The sequence below is a fragment of the Neopelma chrysocephalum genome, unplaced genomic scaffold, assembly GCF_003984885.1.
Source record: "Neopelma chrysocephalum unplaced genomic scaffold, ASM398488v2 Primary Assembly neopelma1_24, whole genome shotgun sequence".
Classification (NCBI taxonomy): domain Eukaryota; kingdom Metazoa; phylum Chordata; class Aves; order Passeriformes; family Pipridae; genus Neopelma; species Neopelma chrysocephalum.
In genome coordinates, this window is record NW_020897693.1 from 45,572,616 (window position 1) to 45,600,171 (window position 27,556).

The 27,556-nt window shown below is 41.6% G+C and overlaps 1 protein-coding gene across 1 annotated transcript; it reads left to right on the forward strand.

Annotated features, from left to right (window-relative positions):
• Positions 1-671: 671 nt before the first annotated feature.
• On the forward strand, positions 672-25,932 carry YY1 (YY1 transcription factor). Its single transcript, XM_027673969.1, has 5 exons — positions 672-1,742; positions 10,942-11,104; positions 20,214-20,274; positions 22,731-22,889; positions 24,026-25,932. Exons 1-5 carry the CDS (start codon positions 1,046-1,048, stop codon positions 24,206-24,208), a joined length of 1,263 nt encoding a protein of 420 aa, XP_027529770.1. The 5' UTR covers positions 672-1,045; the 3' UTR covers positions 24,209-25,932.
• Positions 25,933-27,556: the final 1,624 nt, after the last annotated feature.

Here is a 27,556-nt window from a genome sequence, read left to right on the forward strand (position 1 = left end):
GGGTGAGGAGTTTGGAGATGGAGCGGTGCGTTAATAATTAAGGCAAATACCTACACCTGATATTGTAAATGAGGGGATCGCTTTACGTACTGGAATTTTGTGCAGCGACTGAATCGCAATGCATCGATTGTTTTAAACGCTGTTCTGGGTGACCGAGTTCACGCACTCGGCTGCTGATCGCCGCCGCCGGCCGTGAGTGGGGGCCGGGCTCCCGCCAGCACCGGGACCCGGCGGCCCGCCAGCCACCGGCGTGTCCGGGCGCATCCTGAGCCCAAGCGTGCAGAAAAGCAGTGGGGAACGAACCACCCTCTAGAGAAAAGGAAAAAAGGAGAGAGAAGAAATTTTCTCTCTCAGGAGAGAGAACAATTCCCAAGCGCCAGTAACAACTCAGCCGTAAAGCTCCAACGCGCCGGCCCTGCCGACAGCCCAAAGCTCAGCCGGGACCGGCAGCGGGAGCGCGCCCTGCGCGTGCCCGCGCGGGGACTCCGCTCGCGGGCCCCGCCCGTTACCGGCCGCGCTCCGCGGCGCCCCCTGGCGGCCGCAGGGCGGAGCACGGGGCCCCGCGCGGGCCGCGCGGGGAGGGGGCGGCGCCGCCACGAACCCATTGGCTGCTCCGCGTCCCGGGGCGCGCCCCGCGCTCGCAGCGCCCCGCGATTGGCCGGCGGCACCCAAAGGAGGCGGGGCGCCGCGGCACGGCGCGCTCCCATTGGCTACTTCACTGAATTGGGCGAAGCGGGCGCGGCGATTGGCTGCGCAGGTGGGGAGGGGGCGGGGCCCGGCCGCAGCGCCCTCCCGGGGCTGGGGCCCGTCGCGGCGGCAGCGGCGGAGATCTCGCGAGGGAGCGCGGCCGGGATTTGGCGGCGCTGCCTCCCTCCCTCCTCCCTCTGCCTGTCGCTGCTGCTCGTCGCTGGTGTTTGTGTGGAAGGGGGAGGAGGAGGAGAAGAAGGGCAGGCGAGAGGAACCCGAGCCCCACCATCCGCCGAGGGGAGCGGACCGGAGCCCCCTCGCCTCCCGCGGAGCTCTCTCTGCGCCCCCTCGCCCCGCCATGGCCTCGGGAGACACCCTGTACATCGCCACGGACGGCTCGGAGATGCCGGCCGAGATCGTGGAGCTGCACGAGATCGAGGTGGAGACCATCCCCGTGGAGACCATCGAGACCACCGTGGTGGGCGGTGAGGAGGACGAGGAGGAGGAGGAGGAGGACGAGTGCTGCGAGGAGTGTGGCCCGCACCACCCGCCCCATCACTACCACCACCACCAGCCCATGATAGCGCTGCAGCCGCTGGTGTCGGACGGGGACCCCAGCGGGGCGGGCGGCGGCGCGGCCGGCGGCGGCGGGGGGCAGCTCCACCTGCACCACCACCACCAGGAGGTGATCCTGGTGCAGACCCGCGAGGAGGTGGTGGGGGGAGACGACTCGGACGGACTGCGGGCCGACGACGGGTTCGAGGACCAGATCCTCATCCCGGTGCCGGCCCCCGCCGGGGAGGACGAGTACATCGAGCAGACCTTGGTCACCGTGGCCGCCGCCGGCAGCAAGAGCGGAGGCGGCGGCTCCTCCTCGGCCGGCGGTGGAGGCCGCGTTAAGAAGGGCGGCAGCGGCAAGAAGAGCAGCAAGAAGAGTTACCTGAGCGGGGGAGGCGGCGGCGGGGCCGAGGGCGGCGGCGGCAGGAAATGGGAGCAGAAGCAGGTGCAAATCAAGACCCTGGAGGGGGAGTTCTCGGTCACCATGTGGGCCTCGGGTAAGTGCGCGCCGGGACCCCTCCCTCCCCGGGCCGCGGGCCCCGCCGGGGGCCGCGCGGCGCGGCCGGGACAGTTTTGTTTTGAAGGGAGGCCATGTTTTGGTGTGTGCGATGGGCGCCGCCATGTTCATCGCCAGGGCAAGTATGGCGGCTCCCCGAAAAGATGGCGGGGTCTGCGCTGCCGCCGCCGCTCGGCCCGGCCGCGCCGGGGGGAAGGAGGCAAACATGGCGGCGGCCGCCAAGATGGCGGCGGCGGGGGGTGCGCGGGCGGGCGGCAGCGCCGCCGGCTCCCGGGCCAGGCCGCAATGGCGTAGTTTCTGCAGCAGGGGGAGGCGGGGTGCGGGGCGAACCTCCCCGCGCTCCCCCCGTCCCCGCCCCGCCGCCGCTCCCCGCGGGGCCCGCTCCGCGCCAGCCCCTCGCCCGCCCTCCCCTCCCCCGGCCGCCGCCGCCGCCCTCTGTCCTCGTTCTCTCCCCCCGCGTTCCCCGGCCCGCCGCCCCTCCCCGGCTCCTCTCCCTGCCGGCCCGCGGCCCCGGGCGAAGCGTGTGCGCCGGGCCATGACCGCGATGCGCGGGCACAGACCCGCCCGCCCTGGCCCCGCGGCTTTCCCGGCGCGGGGCGGCGAACCCCGAAATACCGTGCACAGCTCGCCCGGGAGCCGCCTGGCCCCGGCCCGCTGCGGTGGGTGGGGCGTTCCCGCCCGGAGCCGGCGGTGCCGGCGAGGGGAAGCGGCTCCTCGCCCCCGCGGGGCTGCCCGCGCCTCCCGCCGGCTCGGAGGGGACGGCCGCGAACCACCGTCCCTGCGGAGCCCGCGGGGAGCCGGGGGTGACAGCCGGGAGGGGCGGCCCTGAGGCTGACCTCCGTCTCTGAGAGCCGCGGGCAGGAAAGGGGCAATTCCTGCTTGGCGCTCGCAAACCGTCCAGCTTTTCCCTCGCCTAGGTCTGAAGCTTTAAATAGGTCTTTTAAGTAGTCGCAGAGAGTCCGTGTCGTGTGAGATTGTGTTTTTTTGAGAAGGGTTTTTTCCTTTTTTTCCTTTCTTTTTTTTTTTTTTTTGTGGGAGTGTCCTTTAAAGGGAATAAAATCTTGTTGAAGGGGTTTAGTATCTGTGGGACTTCGAGTGAGCCTGACTTGGTACCTACCCTGCCCACTTTATTTTATTTTTTCTTTTTACAAAAATATATTGCTGGCAGTAAGTCTCTGTCATCAATAGTTCTGTCCTTAAGTTATGTAAATGCAGAAAAAAGCGATCAAATAGCATGAGTTCATGTAACGTTTAAATTGGTGCATACTCTTTGAATAGTAGGTTGGTAATCTGTCTTGCATATCGTAATTTTTGTGCTCTTTTGCATTTTTAAAAGCGTGTAGTGATGTCTAAAATGTTTGCACTCTGTGATGTTTGCAAATGACCAGCTGTTGTTAGAAAGGCAAGCGTAGAAGAGAAAGTGTATTGGATGACTGAATTCTCCTGCCTGAAAAGGTGGCAAGCGTGGTGATTCAGACTTTTACTCTCTTTTTAAATACAAGTGATTACTTTAGTAAGTTTGACGGAATATCTGACACTACTGACATGTAGTCAGTTGGTAGCCGGTCAGTTTAATCAAAATTCTTTGCTTCCTGATGAACAGAAAAGAACATGTAACAGTTTCCCAACTAATATTTAGTTGGATGGTGTTTTTTATGCTTCTGTGTCACTGTGTGAAAACTGAATAAATTCCCTTGCTGGTATTTTTCTTAGAACTGACCATCCAAGAAACATAAAAGATAATAGAAATTAATATAGTTTTCTGGCTTGTGGATGCTGCCTGAGGTAGCTGAATGCAAGTGGCTGTATGACTCATGAACTGGCAGGATACAGGACCTTGCTGAGATCAATTGACAATTTCTAGCATGCATTTGCACTCGGAAATTCAGAGTGCCTGATAGGATGCTTCCTTAGACCTTCTGCATGCTGATTATTACTTGGCTGAAGTGAAGCATGTGTATAATCAATAAACTTGCTTCTCTTCCCATGTACACAGCTTTTACATCAGGGATAGCCCTATTGATTTCGGTGGTTTTGTTCTTTATGAGCATGACCGTGCAAGCTCAGTGGGAATGATATCCACTTATAATTTACTGGAGATTGAATTGCATTGCTATATTCAACTCAATTGTATCCATGGTGCAGAAGAATGAATACCTAGTCTGATTTCACTTCTAATGCCAAAAAAGCCCCTCCAAAAGCAAAATCAAATCTATGGGCAAAAGCACAGTCTTAGAGTTTGACCTCCCCTCCCCGTGTGCGTGCATGCACACACCCCCAGCTTCAAACTGCCTGATCAGTTGAGATCTTCTGAAATTTTACTGAGCATATTGGACAGGCTCTTAACGCCTCATATGTAACTTATTTAATGTTACAGAAGTGGCCTGAAGTGGTTAAATGCTGTGGCTTTATCTTTTCTTTCCTGAAATTTCAGAGGGCAAATCCAGAAAAATTTCCAGAAAAATTGCAAAAGAAACAGTACTTGGGACAGGGGGGCACACACACGCAAACCCCAAAAAACCCCAAGTACCCACAAAAAACCCCCAGACTAAATTAATGCAAAAAAAAAACCAAACCAAAACCACTGACTTACAAAAAGGTAGTAGTACTAAAGTTTCCCTGCAGAATCAGGCATACTTTATTTTGAAAAAAGATAGCAGTTTTGCATCTGTATTTTAGCATAATTAAAGACTTGCTTGCACACTGATGTAATGGACTGGTTTAAATGCTTAGCAAAAAGTTCATCAAAAGACGAACAGTAAATAAGGCCACGCATTAAGATACAACAATGAGCCCTATATTGCTGTGCATGGGTTTTTGAATCAGGAACCAAGGGCACTTTGCTCACCACAGTGTGGGAAGACAATGTGAATTAATTCCTTGTTACTGTTTGCTGGTGCTACTATATTAGCTTGTACATGGGTGGTACCAAATTTAACCAATCATAAGTCTTTGTCTTGAAATTGAGTGTAACGTGTCTTGTAACACCTTTTGAAATGTGTAGAAATAATCTGTGAAATATATAGCAATGCGACTAAAGGGAACTACTTAGTCGTCGTCTTGTTATGTGGTTGTTTAGAAGTTGCAGTACTCCTGTTGCCAACGATTTAGATTTACCATAACTTCTCTTATCACCTTGGTATCTATGGTGATATCAAACTTGTGACCTATAATTAAAGTGTTTAGTTTGAAACAGGAATGCTTTGTTCTAGTTCAGATCAGCTTTTCAGTTCTTCAGAATAGAATTATTTGTTTTTCTTCATGTGTGAAAATAAGAAGTGAACAAAGGTGCTATATTTCTGAAAGGGTTGAAGAGGTGTATCTGGTGGATACTTCAATCATGTTCCTGTAGTGTGTTTATACTGTCTTAATATTTGTCAGAAAACTGTTTAAAGTTAATGGTGCTCTCCAAGAGAGACATCCCAATTTGTACTAGAAAAATTATTTTTATCAAGTGGAATTTATTTGTGCCTTTGCTGGATTCAACTTGAATCATTGTCTCTAGTGACTTTCTCCAGGTTGGGTGCACAATAGCAATGGGGGTGGGGAAGGACTGTGAGAAATCACTTTGTCAGATGGTGCTTGCTAAACTGATTCTTACATGCAGGAGCATTTGGAAGGTGGTGCTTAAATGCTGGCTGCGCCAAATACTGAAATTTCAAGCAGTTGGGGCTTAATTTTGAGTGGGGAAAAAGTATTAGTGTAACTACATCTGCTTCTAGGTAATGGCTGTCAAGCTTTCAAACCTGAAATAGGTGTTGGCTTAAACTATTATTGTTAGCATAGTCTGCAAGTTAAGACTGAAATAGCACAACCAAACATTGCCCACAGATGTTAAACTGCTCAAGTATCCTATCCCTAGATGGGAAAGACAAAGATGCAGAAGTTACGTGCATGGTTTGAAAATTATTTTTGATCATCCAGGAAGCCTGTGCTGTGGACCCACATTTGGAAGCTTGGGGAGTTCATGTTGGATTTCTAGAAAGTTCTTCAAAACCTCTTAAAAAACCTCAATGTCTCAAAAAATATAGGAGGGTTTTCATTTTACTTCATCAGATGGCAGGGATGAGAAAAATAGCCATCTGCTATCTGACCAGTTGTCTTATAGAATATAAATGATAGATAAATCATTTAGTTCAGTTGTGGACCTGGATCAAGGATAGCCAAAATGCTTTGTGATGACAGATAGGTAATGAGATTCTTATATGAAAGTTTTTCATAATGGAGGTGGAAAGATGACAATCTATTTCTCACTCTGATTAAGACTATGATACAGGCTTCTGGTATCTGTAAGTATTGAGTCTGCCCTGATGTTTTTTCCAGTGATGAGATGGACCTTTTCCTGTGTCTATTTTAAATGTATTTTCAGTTTTGAAAGTGAAATATGTGCATGTGGTTCACCATCTAAAATAATTCATTTGCCTCTTAGCCCACCTTTCAAACTAGAATCCTCTAGCTTGCTACTGGATCCTTCCCTGGAACGCTTGAGTCGCTCATATGCTGACCATTCAGAAGGTCATAGTGCTTCAGCACAGTGTCTCATAAATGCTGAAGTCAGATGATGACTATTGATATATGCACTGTTTTTGTCAGTTCATGTCTCAGTGGTGTGAAATGAGAGATGGGTGACAGGGGGAAAGAAGAACCTGTTCTCCATCTGTATGCAAGGCACGTCGGAGGGAAAGTAACCTAGCAGCCGATTAGGTTAAAAAATGACATACTGTGCAAAATAGAATTTTACCATTCAGAAGTGTCTGCTAAATAACTGTATTATTTAACAAGCTAATTACAGTTCTTTGCCTCCAAACATGACCAATGAACTAATTTGCCTGGGGAGATTGCAGTGTGGTAGCAATAACCAAGCTGTTATGACAGTACCTTGGTACTGCTCAGTTGCTGAACACATCCTTTATCATGTAATTGCTTCTCAGCTGTTCCTGAAAGCCAGTGTGTTAAACTGTGTGATCATAAAAAGAAAATTTAAGCTTAAATGTTGTTCATCCTTTTAGCTGGTAAGTAAAATGTCTTTTAACTTGGCACCTTGAGGAGGAAGCTATAGGATAAGGTCTCATTACTTTGCTGCCAGGTGTACCTCCTGAGTTCCCTTTGGCACCCTGTTTTCCACAGTGGAAAACTGATTGAATAATAGTCCTTTCTCTCTGCTTGGTAAAAGAGGAGGAGAAGGATGGCTCAGGATTTGGGGATCTCAAAGTGGAGTACGATGGCTAAAATCAAGAATAACTGAGGCAAAAATATTGACAGGACTCCTTGGGTTGAGAGTTAAGAGCGTCATATTAGAAAGCTGGGGAGTTCCAGAGCCATGAGCTGGAGCTAGCTGTTAGTGTAGAAATGCATGAAGTAGTGGGTTCTGAGGTGCGTGGATTTTCTGCGCAACAGAAAATCTGCAAGAGATGGAGAAAGCGTGGTAATAAGAGGCAAAGCATGATCAATAAAGTCTTGGGAAACAGATTCTACCATGTTTTGTCATTGAATCTGCAGTTATTAGTTTGATCCCAGTAATCTTGCTTCTTCCTACTTCAGTTGGTACTTTTAGTCCTCTTAAAACCTCTGACTGTTTCACCGGTAGTCAAAAGACATGGCTTGCTAAAACAGTGAACTTTCACTGATCTCAGTAAAAAAATGTTTGAAGTAGTTGCTTTGAAGGGCCTAAGTGGATCCGGTTCGACTTGTGTACTGCCCGTATATACGGCATGAGAGTAGTGCAGATGGAAGGACGCAACATGAAGATGTGTTTGGGTATGTGCTCTAAAAAGGGGTGTAGAAAAACCCAGTTTAGTCTAAGTACCTATCTTAATGTAATTTGGCATAGAAGCATCTAGGGGAATATCTGTGGTGTCTCTAACAAACCAGTATTTTACAGCTTTATGAGATAGATGAATATTGGACGTAGCTGTTGTAGTGACTGGTAGTGAATGTTTCTGTGAAGATGGTAAATAAGTAGTTGATGTGTTCAGATCCTCTCTGTCTTTCAGAAGAGAGAGACTAAAATTGTGTTCCAAGTTCATAACAGAAAGCTGCATTAGATCTGTAAGAATAGCGCTAGATACACACTTGAGCACAATGCTTTATGTTTGAGTTTGCTCTACTCTTAAGTGGTTTTAAGGGACAAAACAGTGGATCAGATAGTACGTAGCAGTTAATTTCCTTTTCCTGGCTGGCTCCATGGCTCTGTCCATATTTAGCTTGCATGGGTGGCATCCAGATTAGGTTAGCTTGGGCATAAACTGCATGGAGTTACTATGCCTTATTTGTACTGCACTTATCTAGAGGTGTCACTGTAATTTCAGGATTGTGTCTGTGTTTTGCCTTGCTTTGGATGCAATATGTTTGATTCTCCAGTGCTTCATGAGAGGAAAAGCGGGAAGTAATTTGCCTGTAGCGGGCATCGGGATTTGCTTGAAGGCAAAAAACATCAGTCAACTTACCCAGTTTGCAGTGAGAATTATTGGTTAACTTGTCAACCTGAGTGAAAGTTTGCTTGCACTTTACCCTCCAGACTTTGAGCTGCCTAGTCTAGGTTGGTAGGGCATCACAAATAAACTAAATTTGTGCATAGAGGACATTAGTAAAGTTTTTCTATTTCCAGACTTCCTCCAAGGGGTTTTTTTTGTGTGTTGTTTTTGTTTTGTTTTCCCAGTGAGTTGATATTGTCATAGCATGGTCTGTAACTAGGATGGTCTGGATACTAAAGAGCTATTGAAGTCTGTTGCTACTTTTTCAAAAGTATTAGCCTGACATAAGACTTGAAGGTAACTGTTTTGTATTTTATTACTTTGGTCTAAATTCATTTTTAGAAGTGGAGGTGTGTGCTGCTGTAGAGATGCAGTTTTTTGGTATAGGAAAATGTGCTTGTTTTTTATTTTCACATAACTGTCAATATACTAAACAATAGTTTCTCTTATTTTCTACTCTATCAAAGCAATATTTTCATAGTTTTTTGTGTTTTGCTCCAGTAGTCTGTGGAATTAAATAGCTGTAGAACTGATTTCTGTTGGCAGGCTTTTGGGAAGTAAGGACACTGAAGGCTGACTTTTAGTTTGGTCCTCAAATAGCAAGAAAGCACTGTGGAATAGTGAGCCTTTGCAGTAGGGAAGGAAAGAAGATCTTTAGGAATGTATACAAAATTTCCCTGTTGACTCGTGCATCTGATCTGAGGCAGGAAATGAAAACTTGTCTATGTTATGAATGTCATCAAACAGTCAAACTGCAAGTTCTGGGTAGCTGTTGAAATGGCTACACTGAAGGCAGCTGATCTCATTCTAGTCCACAGCATGGAGAAGGCATTGCTTTTAGCTTTGCAGAAATTCTGTGCCCTTCTGGGCTTCATGTCTTTTCTGCCTGTGTAGGCATTGCTAATAATCTTTTTTCAAGTTTCTGTTTGGAAGAAAAAAATGTTGCCAAATCGAAAGTTTTTTGACTTGAATTTGTAACTCCTTCAGGTGCTGTAAAATTTAACATATAATCCTCGCTTAAAGTAAATTCATTTGCTTTCTTTAAAGCACTGGAAGAGGCTGAAACAGTGTGGTGAGAAAACTAGATGAGAATAAAAACGGTTCAAATAGTCGATTTTGAGGTTTATTTTGAATGTAATGCTGCAGAGAGTATTTTCTTATTTACACTTCTGTCTTTGCAGCGTTGGAGTCTGTTTTCTTCTTTCACCATGGAATATACATGAACTGCTATTTGATCTGGTAGATCAGATTAAACCCCAAACTAGCAGTAACATTTCTAGAAATAGCTCGGTGGCAAACCTTAAAAGCAGGCATTACAAATTGAATACAAATTTGTGCTTAGTATATGTCCTTTATTTGCATATATCTTGTCCTCTCTCTCTTAGCCTGAGTTACTGAGTAATGACTAATGTTATTTCCTGTGTTTCTGTTTAGGGGAAAGGAACCCAAAACCTTTCCTCTTGTTTTCTGTCTTATGTTTTCGTCTCTCTTATTAATTAGTGAAATACTATTTCTGCCCTACCACCTTGTGTTTTCATTGCCTAAACACTACCCGTAAAATAAAACTTCCTGTTATTTTTGTAAAGCCTCTTGTGTATAAAGTAATTTCCAGAATCTGCCCCCCATACACATAGTAGGAGAAGTAGTGTACTTTCAAGTTTATTACATTGAGCAGTTACAACCATATACATATCTTGCATTAGGTGTATTTGAGGGTGGAAAACAGGATAGGTGCTGTATCTGTCTTTCTATTGGTGTGACATTTCAGTGAGGAACATAGGTGGATGTTTCTGTTCTCTGTAATTTTTGTGAATTTTGGTTTCTGTTACAAAAGAAATAGGAGAGAGAAAAGATTGTGTCTTGCATGTTCTAAGGTCTAAATGTGAGTAGACAGCAACAGCAGGTCTTCCACATGATTTCGCTGCAGTCCTTGAGCACAAATTCATAGGAGGAGCTCTAGAGCAGAGAAAATAGCAGTATCTTAACTGGCTTGTAGATCAAAGCTTTGAATAATTCCAGCCTGCTGTTTGCATAGTAGAGTGGGAAGGAACTTAGACTGGCCTTTGCCACAGAAGGAAGAAGCCCCCTTGGGAGAGAGACACAGGATTAAGTTTTTGTTTTCTTTCAGACCAGTCTGCAAGTGTTTAAAAACCTTAATTTTACAGGCAGGTGCTGAAGCACATTAGCAGTTATTTTTAAATTTCTTGTCCCTCTGTGACACTTCTGTTGGAGGTCAAGGGGTCTGAAGACTTGAAGTAAAGATCAGTAGTCCTGACATCATAGGGTAAGTGTCTGCCACTCCTCTGATAGAATTCCAGAGTTACGGACTGCTGTTGAGTATCAAAGAGGGTATGGTGAAGATTAGTCTTGAAGAGTTCGGGGAATTGAATATTTAGGCATTGTTTCAGGAAAAGTACATTATCTTTCAAATGCAGCCAATATTTATAGGATTGTTCTACTTATTTCTGTATTTGTATATAAGTAGATATGCAACTTTTGCTTCTTCTCCTCACCCACTGTATTCTTCCTGTGTTCTTCATGCTGTAACTGTCTTTTTGTTCTTCACAATTACGGGGGAGATCTGGAAGTGCAGTGTATTCTTTTAAATGTGCAGCATTAGTGAATTTATATTGAGATGCAGCCTAATAACTTATATGCTGTTTTGATCTTTAGTAAGTACTGAATTCAATATTTTGTGTATTTCAGATGATAAAAAAGATATTGACCATGAAACAGTAGTGGAAGAGCAGATCATTGGAGAGAATTCTCCTCCAGATTACTCAGAATACATGACAGGGAAGAAACTGCCTCCTGGTGGAATACCTGGCATTGACCTCTCGGACCCCAAGCAACTGGCTGAATTTGCTAGGTAAGTAGGAAGAAAGGAACTTTAAACTAAAATGGTTTTCTTTTCACAGGTTTAATAATTAAACTGTTAGGCAAAATGGTAGATTTAGTATGGCTTATTGTTCCATTTAATTATCTTCTAAAACAGGAGACTTAGCATCAACTGCTCTCTTCTGAACTAAAGGAAGTGGGGTTTATATTCAGCAGTCACTTCTTCAGTGACTTCTGATCTTTAATTCTGTTGGGTAAGACAGGACCTAAATACATCGATAGACTGCATCACTCTGGGTGAGCCTTCCTTGGCACAGGGGTTAGACTAGATGATCTCCAGAAGTCCTTTCTAACCCTAGCAAGTCTTTGATTTTACATGACAGAATATTTCTTTGATGTGAGTAGCCTTAAAATCCTGAGCACTGAAGGATCCCGTAAGTGAAATGCTACATTCAGGTTATTCAGTACTAAAAAGCTAGACTACAGTATTTAGTTTGTAAAACCACTTACTGTTTTTTTTGACCTGCTTCTTAAGCTCGAGGTCTTTAACAACTTCTTCACAGAGTCATGTGTTGTGCACTTTGAAGTGCCACTGATAATTGCAGTCACAATTGGTAACTCTACTGCTTGGATTTTCCTCTAGTAAGTCAGAATTGTCCCTCGTTTACATATCAATACCTTGACCTGAGTGAGAAGGTGACTGACTGTCAAATGGAGGTGGAGTAACTTGTTCTGGGGGTACTGAAAGTGTCCTCTGCAGGGCCCTGGCTCTGGTACCGGGTGCTCGGGGCCGCCCGTGACCACCAGAGGGCAACCGCGGGGTCGCTCCGGCCCCTGGAAATGCCACACGCTCCGGCCGCTTTGCAGCGCTGGCTTGTTCCCCTTCTGCTCTGCTCTGTGCAGGGGCAGCGTTGGTGCTGTGTCTCCACATATCTGAGCCATAGCTTTCTCTAGCTGCTGCTACGAGTTTTACCCATGTTGAAAGCAAAATGTGCGTGTAAAGCCACACTCATTTTCATTTTTTAGCAGCTGGCTGTTCTTCAGAGCTCTGGAGCACAGTTCCGGCACTTAGAGCAGGTGGTATTTTTACTTCCTAAGTCACCTAGTACAGAAGTGTGCCTTTTCCTGGTAGTTACTAGATGACAGGGACTGTTGATACAAGTTCTGGTCTGGCTTCATGGATCTTGGTGTTCAGTGAAACAGCATCTATTCTTGTTTCACCTTTTTGGTCTTGCTGCTTTTTTACAAGTTTTTCCTGTTACTCTGCAATGTGTTTGTGCCAGAGGAATGACAGCATGGCCTCATCCCACAGTTATTTTCAGTATAGCCATTGAACAATGAATTTTGAAGGCTAGTAAAATAATTTTGCAAGTCTTGCTCCGTGCTTCAGGCTATCTGATCTGAAAATGTTTAAAAGCACATCATAAACAACTGAAAACAGGGTTCTGTCTAAAGTGATGTGTTGCTCTAGCTAATGATACGGCTCTTTCTTGTTTTACTGTTGTTTATCAAGGTTAATGTATTTTTCTCTAAAACCCGCTGAAAAGTTCATACACTTTTCTTGTGAAAGCAAATGTTTAAGTGATACTCTTGAGTGTATGTAGTGTTCTGATTCTGAAACATTACATATTTCTACTAATTGTATGTTATTTTAAAATATGCTGAAACTCTTGGTTCTGTTAGACACTGAAGTACTGAATAGCTGTCTTTTGTTAGGAAGTGGAAATAGTTTCTCACATAATATTCTCCATGTAAATACTGAATACTTTTTCACCAGATTGGTTTGAATACTTGAAATGGTTGCCAGGATTTGGGCTTCTTGAAATGACCAGAATACTTCTATAAGATCTGTCGGCATATTTCTGAATATTGTAAAATGTTTTAGTTAGTTTTTTATAGAGAAAATGGTGGCTGCTGGCAGTATTTTAAAATTATCACTTTTTTTTTATATTCATAGTGGAATGTTCTAGGAATTTCCAGAGCTAGAATTTGTAGCAGATGATGGAAAGATTGAGGTCTTTGTGTACAGTCCCTTTTCTGTTAATCTATTTCTATGCAGCAGATAAAATGTAATTCACTTCAGTGAGAAGTATATGATGATAGAACAAGCAACTTAGGGGGACATATCCTTTAGCAGTATCCCCAAGTTACTCAAAACCTAGGAAAAATTGTTCTGATAGCTTAATTTTAGATACATGAAAATTTAATGCATTTTCTGTTTTAAGGAAAATTTTTTGATTTCTGGGTCAGAATTGATGACTGTCAAACTTTCTCATGTCACTCATATCTCCAAACCACCGTTCAGTTGTCTTTTTGATCTTCCTGTGTGCAATATCACTAGAAATGTTGCATGCCAAGCTGGAAGAAAAAATTGGGTTTACATGTGTGGGATTGGCTTTGAAGGTTCAAGGAACCAGTTTTTCATGCTAAAAGAATGTTTAATGTAAATTTCTCTGAAATTGTCAAGCATCGCTCGTTGTGTTACAGTTCAGAATTTCAAAATTCTTAGTAGCTGTATTCTGAACACTTCGAGCAGCACATGAAGTTGAAAGTTGTAAACCTGTTAAGTAGCTTCGTGTGCTTGAGTAAAGTTTTGAATAAAAAAACTTTTGATTACTTGGAAAAAGAATTTTGACAGTCCTCATATAAGGAAGTGTGAACTGGCTAGTAAAATTGTATGCTAAGTGTGTTTTGTGTAATTGAGAGAGTTATTTTGGGTTGCTTTCCTGTTTTCATTAAGGTGGTTTAAAGAATCTCACCATACATTTGTAGAAATTAGCTACTGAAAACTAGGCATCGATTATTAGGAACAAATTTCTGAGGTTAACCTTAAACTAAGCTTGAATTCTAGTGGTAGTAGATTTTGGGCAAGGTTCGTGTGTTATGATCATGATATAGTTAGTGAAAGGTAGTGCAGGGGTGGACTTGATGGTTGAAGTCATCTGTAACTCTTCAGCCCTTAAATAATTCGGAACTGTAGTAATTGAGCATCTGCAGTGGCCATCAGTGCTCAGAGCTCGGTGGGACTCCAGAGCGAGCTGTTGACTGTCTGTTGTGCTACAATTGTCTTTCACCACCTGGTTTAGTGTATTTGTCATTGAGTCACATAGCAGGAATCTGGATCCTTTAACTGGAACTCTTACGGTTCTTCCTGGAAAAGCTTTTATGCAATCTATGATTCCACTGGAAACATTGTGAATAAACAGGCTGTGTCAGAACATTAAGATGTGTTCAGTAATGCACAGATGAATTGCCATAAGTTATACCTAGTTGGGCAGTTTATCACCTTTTACAGATTATTTCATTCTGGTTTAGGAGTAATGAATTTTCTCTAGCATGCTTTAAAAATGCAGTTTAAAAAAAGGTGGATTTCTCTGAGACAATCATATCAAAATGCGAAATCTTAATTGTGAATGATGTGCTCAGAAAGACATAAAACCTAATAAGTTACCTTATTTCATACCTTTGACTGGGACAATGGAAATTCTTTCAAGTGGAATAAAATGTTTAATTCCAGTCTAAATTGATTACAAGTAATTCAGTAGTTAGCTGTGAAGAAATCATAACTGCTTGGTGTTAAAAGCTTGGGAAGGTAGCAGGGATATTTCTAGTGGGGGCATGTGGCACATTCCCTCAAAGCAAGCCACCAACTACAACCGGCTACACCCTGATTGCCCCCTCCCTCCCTCTTGTTCTCCAGACAGATCCATGACTGAACTGGCTATAGACAGCAGGAAACAGATATCAGTAAAACTAAGAAATAAGGGAATATTCTATAGCTGGGAAATCGGCACAGTAATGGGTCTTGATGGTAAAAACTTTACTCTCCCTGCTTTTATCTTCTGCTACTCTTGGTATCTTTTCTGAGGGAGAGCCATTGTGAGGACTGCCCTTCCTTTCTATCCACTTTCCAAACAGTTAGAAAGCAAAGGAGAGGAAACTGTGTTAGCGTTTGAAATTGGACACCCTTCTTAAAACTGACAAAGCATTCTGGTCACCCAGATTTATGACTTAGGCCTCTTTATAAGGTGTATGCTTTTGTGTTGGTTTTGTTCTTGTTGCAGAGAAGCTTAAAGGACAGCAAAGTGACAATTGCTTTACCCAGAGTGCTCTTCTAGGGGAGGGGAAATCTTCTGTTCTGTACCACACTTGGAAGGTCACTCTCCCTGTTTACATGTATGATATCCTTCATAGCTGGAACAAACCTAGTAATTATTTTTGCCAGAATGATGGAGCGAAAGAACTTTTTATGACCTTTTTCTACCTAAGTATGACCGAAGCACAGTTAAGACACTGGCTGTGGGTTTTTGGGTTGCACATAGATTGCTGGGACACCTTGTGCCACTCCCCTTTTATCTATTTATCAAAAAGCCAGTCTAGCCAGTTTCAAGAGTTCTTCAGCACAAGTGAACTCTTGCAGTAGCACAGGGCCATGATGCTCCTGTTAGTTCTGCTCAGCAGGGCAGCACAAAGGGAATGGCATGAGGAGGGAACAGATCAGCAGTGGCAGTAACACTGCTGGGAGAGAATAATTTCTGCCATGTCTGACTGTTGTTCTTAGGGGTTTGGTCATCAGCACGGGTGAATATCACTGCTTGTCATCAGAGACCTCTAGGTTGTGTCAAAGGAATTGCCTGAGAGAGTGTAATGCTGTTTAGGTTAGATTTATGTATGGAGGGAGAAAAAAAGATGTGAGAACGCAGAGCTCTTAACAGTGGCAAAAAAAGAGATTTCACAACAAGGAGGAAATTCTATACTGTTATCTGTTTTTTGAATTATATTTACTTTATTCTTAGCCTTAACAGTGTTCCTGTGGCTAACTTTTAAAATTGGGTCTATGGACAAGCATGTAGGTTGTGGAGATTGACGGGGGTGGGGATTGGTTCTGTCAGGGTACAGTACTTTCAGTTCAGATGTGTAGATGAATGGAAGTGATTGGATATAACTTTCACATACTGCACAGTGACAATGTTGCTTTCTTTATTTTGAGTTGTTGCGATTTCACTCAGTCTTCCTTATGCATGGATAGGAGTGTGCGCTTTTATGAAGCTTATTCTGTAAAGCTGTTAGGTTGCACACCTTCTTCCTCCCTCTGCTATCACCCATTACTTCCCTCCACCCACCCAGTACAAGTTAAGACTTAGCCTTTAATTGCAGTATCTCAGTGCCTTGATCCAAAAGGAACACTTCCTAATTTTCACAGTTAGCTACTACTAGCATGGCCATGTAAATTCACCGCAGAAATGAAAATTCTGGTCTTGCCATGTAAATAGATTTTCTGCAAAGGAGACTGTTTCAGAAGTTCCACCCCAGTATTAATGTATGTGTCTGTAGTTGTGTTGAATAGTGATATTTGTTAGAGTTCTGTTTTTGATTAATGTTTCAGGCTAAGAAAACTTGGATGGAGCTGGTAGAGATGCTCTACTTGGTGGGAGCCAAAAGTCTGACTGCCACCAGCAAGAGCTACCTGCAACAGTGTAATTAAGATCAACAGCCCAGATTCTAGTCTGGTCTCCTTTTGCAGAAAGTTAATTTTAAAGTAAGACCAAAATCTTTTTTTCTAATATGTTTGAGTTCTTTGAGGGATTGTCCATGTGGATCCTGCAGCCTTGTGAGCAAGATGACATTTCTAACACAAGGATCTATCATAGCTGTGCCTGTGGTGTACGTGCCCTCATGCCTTTAATCCAAGTCTGTAAAGGGCCCGGCAGTTTCTTGCTGCCTCTGGCACCGAGATACAGCCTGGACACCATTTGCCAGCTCTTCCTGTCAAAGTGTGTGCTTCTGTTTTGCTGATGAGCTTGGTTGTCTGTGGAACCCTGTGCATAAGCACAGTCTTGTTCCACATTTTAGGCTTAAGTTGCCCACTTGCCATGCTTCCATGAAAAATGAGATGATTTAAAATCTGCTCGTTTATTAGCTGGAGCTTTTTGTCATTTTGTGACTAAATGTTCAAGTATACTGGCTGGACTGATAATCCTGAGTTTAGAAACAAAGCTTGAAAATTAAAAAGTCAGCTTATTTCAGAATGGACATTTATAATGTTACGTACCTGCTCAGGCACTGAACTGAAAAATGTAAGGTGTATGTTGATGCTCCAGTCTGTCCCATGTCTGACCATCCAGTTGACCTGCAGTTGGTTCTTCAAGCTCCCTGACTACACTGGCCCAGGGTATTTTCCTTCTCGCTCTACCTCAGCAGCCTGTTAGAGATGACACTGTTGCAACATTTCTTTCTCAAAGATTGACTTAATACCGGAGGCAAAACGCAAGAGTCAGGAATAGGATTTAACGCAATGATCAGTGGGATCTTAGGCAAAGTGTAAAAATACAGGTGCTGCCCACTAAAGCTATTTGCCACATCTCTTGTTAGCAATCCTTTTTTGGTCTAGTTGCTCCCTTTAAAGGTGGTCAATTAAGACTTCAGAGCAATAGTGGTTTTAGTCATTCTTATCAGTCATGAACACTGACCTTGGGTTTAGGAATTTTTTGCTTTTGTTTTTGAGGCTGGGGGAAGACTCAGACTATATTTAACAAGTTGATAGAAGGAGATGGTTTTGGCACCAACTTTGTCTCCTAAGGGTGTTTGTTCTCTAATCATAACACTGTGTTCTCTCATGTCCCATCTTGTCAAATCATTCTGCTGTGTGACTGTTTTGACATTACAGATGCTCCTTTCTGTGTCTTTTCCTGTAAAAGTCACAGAGATGTAATTAGGACAATCCAATGCAAAGCGTAGTTGAAGCTTTCTGTAGGGGTACTGTAAAGAAAGCTTTTGTGGGTGTTTTCCTATAGTCTCAGTACCTGGAGTACTATGAGTGTGGAACCTCACTGGAGAGTGTAGTCAGTCAGTTAATCCCAATCACTTGTTTGGAGTTAGGTATTTTAATACTTTACTCAAGCAGGCTGTAAACTAAATGCAGAACAGTCATTATTCCAATTGGATTATGTGAATTAAATCTAATCAATAAGATCGACTGAGTTGGTCTGTAGTCTTGAAAAAAGTAGTTGGAAGATTAAGATAATACAGAGGCTGGTGTACAGGAGCAGATGCAGTTTGCTGTGTTCAGAATGTGTCTGCCCTCAAATTGATGAAATCTTAGGTATGCTGCTGGTGATGGTGCAAGAGGAGGTTTGTCAACACAAATACCTTACACCCATTTTCAAGTTGCTGGTAATATCTGTAAATGTATTTTTAACCCTGCAGGAAACTGCAATGTTCTCCAGTTAGCTCTTTGCATAGTCAGTGTAGTCTGGAGATGCTGAGCTAGCAGGAGTTTCCCAAGTGTCCACTTACAGAAAAGAACAAAAGCAACCTCTAAACTCTTGGGTTTGAATGTCATGTCTGTGAAGAAACTAAGTGCCTTAGTCTGCAGGCAATCACTTGAACTGTGCTGCATCTGTAGTACTGAAAGGAGTCAGATTGAGGGACCAGTGATAGCTGGCAGAGCCATAGGAGACTAGTCCATCACATATTACTCCACTGGCAATTCTAAGAAGATTTTCCTGGGTCTTCAGGACTTCTCAGGGAGTTTTTTCACTGCTTTTGCCTTAATTCAGCCTCTCAAGACCTTTCATTGCTGTCCTCTCTCAGAAGTCCACATGAAGGAGGCAGGTGAAAGAGAAGATTTCAGACATACACATGGGAGTGTGACAGTACCAAAGAAGATAGACCCTGCCTGTGAAGAAACAAATGTGGTCAGATTGGAGGGATTTTAGCTTATTTTTCCTACAGCTCTTGAGTGTTTTTTAAATGTTTAGAAGTTGCTGTTTAGCCAGGCTCATATTAATTAATAAAAATGCATGAGAAAAAGTACATGTATACATTGCTTGGAAATCTCTTCCCCCAACCCTGTTCTTCAATATCAGTTTCCAGGAACTGAATTCATGGGGATTAAAACTGTCTTGGGTAGCAACAGACACTTCTCTTTCTTAATGTTAAGAATAGTGATTCTGATTAATTCCAATTATTTTTTTTATTTCAAGCCACTCATCTCTGTTTAGTTGAGACTAAAGTACACCAGAAAACCTTTTGTTTAACTTACAGATATGATATGTAACCACCTTGTCACACAGAACTACCTTGTAGTGTATTATCAGGAAAAGTTGTTCAATAACCCACATGAATAGACTAGCTCTGCTTCTACAGCAAGGTTTGGGAATGTGCAAAATTCATTACTTACCTAAGGCAATCTCCAGCTGTGTGGGGTGCATTTATTTACACCTACCTACCTCTACCATTAGATGGGGATAAGCCTTCTCTTTTCGTTTTTTTTTGGAGACAGCACTACAGGTTTGAGAAATAAAGATAGCTAAAAGTGCAGTTCACTTCCCCAGAGTGATGTCACACATCTGGCTCTTCTGAATTCTGACAGGTGGTTGTTATGGCAACACTGTTCTAAGATTTTTTTTCTACGAAGAGTCTTACTATGTATTAAATAGACTGAGCACATACAAGCAGTAGTTTGCTGGGCTCCTTATGCAGTGAGTGGAGATTAGTGGCACCCAGAAGGTAATGCTGAAGATCCCTGTCAGCAACCAAGAGTAAGTCAGTTGCCAAGAGTGGAATCCATGTGCACAGTAGCTTAAAGTAAGAATAATGACTATTTCTGTGGTTGTAATGGTTGTCTACGTTGTCTGTGTAGATTCCACAACTTGCCTGATTCCTGCTTTCCCCACATCTGTAGAGTTTTCTTCTGAAGATTTGTGTGTGGTGAAAATTCTGAAGAATGATTGCATCTACTCTCTCCTTCATGTCCAGCTGCAGGGATGGAGAGGAAGTGAAGCTAAACAGGCCACATGGGTACTGGCACAACAAAAATGGAGTTTTCAAACAAAACCTCCTAATTACAATTAGTATAAGTCAGGGAAAAAACCTCTATTTCCACATGGAGGATTAAGAAGGTAGCATTAAATGTCTTATTCTGTATTTGAGAGGTCCTTCTGGAAAAGCAGAACTTTGCAAATCCTAAATTATACTGTTAGTATTATTATGAAGGTTTTGAAAATGTTAAAGTGAGTACCACAAATGCATGTAACACTGAGGGATAAATGTGGTCATTATATATGCACTTAGAGGAGAAGAGCTGTCTACTAATGTTTTTATACTGATGTTTGTTGGTTCTCTTTTTTATCTTTAAGAATGAAACCAAGAAAAATTAAAGAAGATGATGCTCCACGAACGATAGCTTGTCCTCACAAAGTAAGTGAAGTGCTCAGCTTATGAGTAGACAGTAATTTGTAGATCAGAATTTTGTATTGATGTTTTCTCTTGAGAATAAAAAACTAAAATATCTTACTGTTAATAGACTACACTCAGTTAACTGTATTTTAGTTATTATTCTCTAGAGGCTTCCTTAAAAACCTTTCACTGAATAATATATTATTCCCATTCCTTGTCTTAAGGTTAGTGCATCCCTAATCTTCTGGTAACCATGATGCACAGCCCCTAACATGCTGGTTTTACTGTTGTGATTTCCCGACACCCAAGAATACATACTTGAAAGAATGTTCTGAAAGCTGTTCAAAGTACGTTCCTAAGATCTATATATCCTCTGCTTGGAAACTATGACAGATTTGGAGTCTAGATCAGGAATCAGCAATTTATGGTGCAGATGCCAAAGTCAGCATTATTGGAAGACTCTGAATTACATTCCACAGAGCTGGAAGGTGCATCATCTTGAGAAGCAGGCATCTTGGAGATATGATTCTGAGCCACTGGTAGCAGGGAAGCTTCTGTCTTGAATAAATGTTGCCAGTCACCTAGATTGGTAGCATCTGTCTTTACTGCATTATCCAGCTTTTGTAGTGCTTCTGTTAGCTGACTTAGTTTGTCACAAAAAAAGACAAATACAATCTTGCTGACTTCTGGTCTAGATTAAGTGTGAGCCTAAGCAAATAATCAGGGCAGATAGCTAATAGTACCCATTAGCATGAATAGAGGGCTACTTTCTGACTGCCATGGTGTAAGGAATTCTGAATTCCTCTTTGTGCTTAAATTGATTTCCAGTTCTCCACATTATACAAGTGTCATGTTTTTATCGTAATACAGCATTCAGAAATACAGGAACAGTTACTCTTTACAATACCAAGGAATGTTGCCTTCATTTCTTTGATTTACTCTTTCATAGCTTCAACTTCATCTGAACAGGGGGGAAAAAAGAATGTTTTATCTTTCCATTTTCTGTCTTCTAGTGTTCCTAGGCTTTGTGCATTTATGGCTGCAGTTAAAAAAAGAAATATATTGTAGATGTAACTGCTGCTCTTGGAGGGAAGCAGGGACTTTGAAATAAATACAAAAAAAGTTGATGGTCTGTTAATTTTGGTGCTGCTTTGCCAAACCCAGTTCTGCTACATGCAACAAATGATGGCACAGTACTTCAAAATTAGCCGAAGAAATTCTAGTCCCTGAAGGGAGAACTCTTCTTGAAAGTGACATTTCCCCTTTTTTAAGAAATAAGGCATATTCAAATGTATTAATCTTGAAAAAGAAGCCTGCAGAATTTAATATTAGCAATTTAATGTTCCTTTAGGTTCTGTTGTTAAATTTTATGCCTCATAACACAGTGATGTTGGTAGACTAGTTTTATGTAAGTCTAAACAGCATCACGTGTAGTACAAATAGAATTTATGGTTGTTAGTAGGATTTTATGAGGCATTTTGAACCTCGAGGAAGACATTTCTAAAGCATATGATAGATATACTTATTGATTGTAACTAAAAGGTGAAAAAAAAAAAACAAGTAGAAGGATTAAGTAAAGAGAGCCCCAGGTCACTGCTGGCTTAAGCACACTCTGGAACCATAAGCAATATTCCTGTGTTGATGCAGCATGGACCCCAGGTTAAGACTTCAGATGGTGTAGCTGAGTTAATGTATTGTTTGCTTTTAGATTGAGTTGGCACTAACTCAACAGATTCTCTCACCTTATTCAGTTGCCCAGTATCACGCTGTAGGTTTAAACTGTAGTAGCAGTGGCACTCTGTCTTAAGGTGGTAGTGATCAGTCTGCTGCTGCCAGTTTGGACAAGGTAGTTTCTGTAAGTTATGTGCTGGAAACCAACCCTCTTGCTCCATTTCTTCTCAGAAATGAGAAGGAAGACGACAGAATGTTGGGAGATGGAGTGGTGCACATACAAATTCGTACTAGAGAATAATTTGTAGTATATTAGATACTATATAATATGTTGTAGTAGTACTAAGAATATAGCACATTGAAGAATACACTGTAGGTATCCATGAATTATCATTCTGTCTTTTTGGGTTTTTTTTGTTGGGTTTTTTGTTTTGTGTTTGTTTTTTCCTCTAAAACCGTGTGTGCTTTTGTTTGGTTTATTCATTTGCTTCTATCAGAGCTGCATCTTCTTCATGAGACTGTCCTATTATTCCTTTGACTGCACATAGCTCATAGTATTAAGTGAGGAGACAGTTTGAGATTTTTATGTTTGGAATTGTGTTTAGGTTTTTTTATAAGCTTTTCAAATGATTAATTTGCTTGTATTGCTTTTTTAAAAATAAATGTAAGAGATGTTCTTTTCAGGGCCAACTTATACAAAAGTGTTCAGGATATAAAAGCATTTTATATGCTTGTACTGTAGCAGATAAAACCTTCTTCATGAGAACTAGCTTATCTACTAATTGAGTTTCACTCTTCTTTTTAAGGGCTGCACAAAGATGTTCAGGGACAACTCTGCCATGAGGAAGCATCTGCACACTCATGGCCCTCGAGTACACGTATGTGCAGAATGTGGCAAGGCCTTTGTGGAGAGCTCAAAACTAAAGCGACATCAGCTAGTTCACACCGGAGAGAAACCCTTTCAGGTATTGTTCACTACCAGGCATAAGGAGCACCATTTACACATGTAGACTGTAACTGTAACCTGGCTTCCATAGGACTTCGGGGGTACTGTGTCTTTCCTAAAATCAGATGAGGCAATGATCACCTTAAAAACTGGAAGTCCCCTTCAGCTAATTAGTCTGTCATGTAACTGTTTCCATGGACTTCTCTTAAAAATTGCCAGATCGTATGTATGTGGGAGATGCCTTTCAAAATAAGATGTGAAGTTACTTTAACAATGAAGGTTGCAGTTACTATTGAATTAAGAAAATGTCTCTTTCTCCTCATCGTCTTTTCAACTTATTGCTTATGGACAACTGAGACTTGGGCCTGTTCAGTTGACTCAGGATACTAATTTTCAGTAGAGGATATTAATCAGTTTTCAGCAAAATGATGGGAGTCACTAAATCTCTTTCTGTTTATATCAAGTCACGTGGGCTTCTGCCACCAGAGGTCCCCTGCCCTCTTCATATGATACTCCTTATAAATCTTCTTTGCAGCTGTTCATAAGCGTGAGCATATCTGTGTTCTCTAATACACATTTAGGATATGTTATTTTTTTAATTATTTTTTAAAATAAAATTATTTCAGAAACTTGATTTGCAGTCCTCAGGAATTCACTTAAATGTGTACACTGGATATCCTGTGTGGTCAGTATAAGTATTTACTACTGAACATGTCCTCCTTTTTATTTCAAGCCCATCTTAAAAGTAAAGTGGGTAAAATGAGTAAATGTTGCAAATTATCACTGAAAGGGGGAAATGCTGATGTGAAACCTTGTTTCTGTTTTGTAGTACAGTGTGACAAAGTCCTGTTTCAGATGCACAGGTGGTTTTAGTGAAAGCATTTGCTTGTAAGCTGGAAGTTAGTTATCTTCCTCTTTGAAAATAGATATACTATTGTATATATAATATATATAGTATACTTCAGTATCTATACCTAAGTATTGCAGTTTTTGGTGTAGTTCACAGGTGATCCTCACAGCTTCACTATAATAATCTTCAGCATCTGGCTTCACGTTTGTGGAGTCTAATGATTTGAAGAAGAATATTGCTCTAATGAACAATGGAAACGTGTGCTGTTTTGTTAGCTAATGGAGTATATCTTTTCCTTTCAACAGTGTACATTTGAAGGATGTGGAAAGCGTTTTTCACTGGACTTCAATTTACGCACACACGTGCGAATTCATACTGGCGACAGGCCCTACGTTTGCCCATTTGACGGCTGCAATAAGAAGTTTGCGCAATCAACTAACCTGAAATCTCACATCTTAACACACGCTAAGGCCAAAAACAACCAGTGAAAGTTGGAGGAGAACATTCTTGAACTCAAAAGCGTCTTGCAGGAAAATGAATTGGAAATAAATACGCCTCCCCTTTGTATATTGTTTCTAGGAAAGAATTTTAAAAAAAAAGAACCTTACAAACTAAAGGACGTGTTTTGATAAGTAGTAAATAAAAAGCAAAAAAAAAAGAGAAATCACACAAAAAACTTAAAGGTGACATTGTTAAGATGCTCTACCTTGATATGTAACCCCGTTTCAAGAACACGGTGTTTTGTAAAGTGCGTCCCCAACTGGACGGGTCAGCTCGTGAACTTGCATCAAAAAAGACAATTCTTTATACAACAGTGCTAAAATTGGACTTCTTTTCACATTCTTATGAATATGAAGCTCACCTGTTGCTTACAATTTTTTTTAATTTTGTATTTTCCAAGTGTGCATATTGTACACTTTTTGGGGATATGCGTAGTAATGCTATGTGTGATTTTCTGGAGGGTGATAACTTGCTTGCGGTAGATTTTCTTTAAAAGAATGGGCAGTTACATGCATACTTCAAAAGTATTTTCCTGTAAAGAAAAAAAAGTTATATAGGTTTTGTTTGCTATCTTAATTTTGGTTGTATTCTTTGATGTTAACACATTTTGTATAATTGTATCGTATAGCTGTAATGAAATCATGTAGTATCAAATATTAGATGTGATTTAATAGTGTTAATCAATTTAAACCCATTTTAGTCACTTTTTTTGGAGAAATACTGCCAGATGCTGATGTTCAGTGTAATTTCTTTGCCTGTTCAGTTACGGAAAGTGGTGCTCAGTTGTAGAATGTATTGTACAGGCACTGACCGTTTATTAACACCTGATAATGTGTACATCCCCCCATGTAATAGAAAGGGCAACAATAAAACAGTGGTCCTAAAGAAAGAATCTGGCAGAAAATGATCTGTAAGCACAGTCTATTTTCTTTTGTTGTCCAGAGCAGTTCTAGTTCCTCTTGACCTCCCAGAAATTGGAAGCTTAATAAACTCAAGTTTCATTTACTTTGCATTCAATTACAGTGATTTGTGATGCAATTACGTAATGCCACGTCAAGTAGTATATCTAAACAGAATTGCCGACTGTAATTCTGGTTTTGAGTGACCTAGACTTCCATTAACTGGAACGGTGGATTTGGAGACTTGGCAGTGTAGTGGGGAGTTTTCAGTGTGCCTGGACAGCAACTAGGTAAAACAGTACAGTAAATAACTAAATGGAAACCTTTATTTAGTCAAGGTAAAGAATGTTGGAGGTTTAAATGCAGTAACAATAGAAAGTGGAGGAATGGTAGGGTTTGAGTGGTCATACCGGAAAAAAAAAGTTGTCTTTTTCTTTTGGCTAACTTGTTTGACTGAGTGTAATGATAAAAATTCTTGGAACCTTATTTGACGCCTTTTGCTTCAAAACAAGAACTCTTGTGTTCTAAGAGTTGAGTTTTAATGGTCTGATAAGAGTGGTTACTACTCTTTTGTTCAAGTGTTCAAAGAAAGAACTTAGCAGAGACTATAGTAAAATGTGACAGATTAATAAACAGGAGAAAATGCACAGAAATGCATAAGTTATTTTTTAGAGACATGTAACATATTTTAATGCAGTAAAAAGTGTTGTTAATCTTTTTCTGAATTCTCTTCTTACAAGGTTCATCAAAGTTTTTATTGCTAATACTGTAAAACTTAATTTTGAGTCCAGTGTTGGTGGTAGTGCAAAAAACATGGGTAATAAAGAAACTACACTTATGACCAAGGGAATTTTCATCCATACATAAATCAATCTGAACACTGCAACTCTAGTCTGAGGTTATTAGGGGTAGAAAGAAGGTTGGGGCATTTAATTGTAAAGTATGCGTTAGAATTTTGGCAGTATTTTTTCTTTTATATATAAGCAGTTTTTGAACAGGACAATATACTGAAACTTGTATAGTTATAGTTAAATTAAATTCTGTATACAGTTAAATTAGTGTCTATTCTTTTTGGAAGGAAATAAAATTAATTCAGTCTAGTTCTAATTGACCCTACATTTTTTCTTAAACAGTGTCTATGATGGTTAAGCTTGCACAGAAGTTTACTTTCCCGTGTTGTAAAGTGGTACCCGTTTTATTGAATTGCAAGGTGTCAGTACTTCATCCTTGAACACATATTTGAGGCTAAACTATGTTAAATATTGGTTTGAGGACCAACTGGGAACTGTAACTGTTATTATTTCTGGTTATATTGTATCTGATTACAGAGAGAAATTATCATCCAGGCCTCAAATCAGTAGCACTCAATATACTCCTGAGTGTAAGTAGCAACACTTAGTAGCTTGAAAGGTCTTGCTTTGTAAGTAGTTAATTCCATATTGGATATGAATAAATACTTGCATCAAGCAGCTTCTATAAGTTATTTAAGCTTTTGAAGTATAATTGCCACACTTTGCTCTTGAAACATCATGCTTAACTAATCCCAGAGTTTTCCTTAAGGTTTTTCAGTGAAGCAATTACAGGCTTTGAGAATAGGAAGATTTGACTTTGAAACCACCCTTCCCAGCCTACTATTCCTGCATTACACCACGAGTTTGTGAGCAAGTTCAGGTAAGGGGAGGAGAGTCTGAGGGGTGGTGGAAATGTAGCCAGTGGTTTTAAAACTGGCAAAAGATTTCAGTGCTTACTCATGTTGCACGTTCTACTGCTCATATGGTCGTACATTTACCTTACCTGGTTCTGCTGCTGTCAGAATGCAAGGAGGCAAATTCTGTACTCAGAATCTTTTGTACTCAGACCAACTTTTTAATGATAGAACAGACTACACTTCTCTAGCTGTGTCTGTTTATGGTCTGTCAGTAAATACAAGACATTAAACCTTAATACCTGTTAGTCGTGGGGAGCATGTTTCTTGAAAAGGTGGTAGGAGGAGTATAGGTTCAGATTTGAAATGCTAAATGAGTAAATTCTTAATGAAATGGAACATCAGGGCCTCAGCTGAACTTGCACTTAATTTTAGTTATCTTCTGTTTGAAGAGGTTCACTGTTGAATTGAGGTAGAGCATTTTGACTTCTTTTTCTTCCGCTTTGTGGCTGCAAATTGCCAATTAACAAAGCCATATACTAAACACTTTTTAACGATGTAGCTTGTCAGCAGTAATATAGTTTTAAAGGCAGGTGGAGATCCTTTCCCTCCACTAATTCCATAGTAGGTAAAAAGCAAAAGTAGCAATATTTACCAGAAATTGCAAAATTATTGAGACTTAAGGATGTTTGAAGAAAGCTAATCCCTTCAAAGTGCAAGATGGAGAGGCATGGCAATGATGGTAAACAGGTGTTTCCACTTGGTCATCACCTCTCCCAAGGCACTCACAG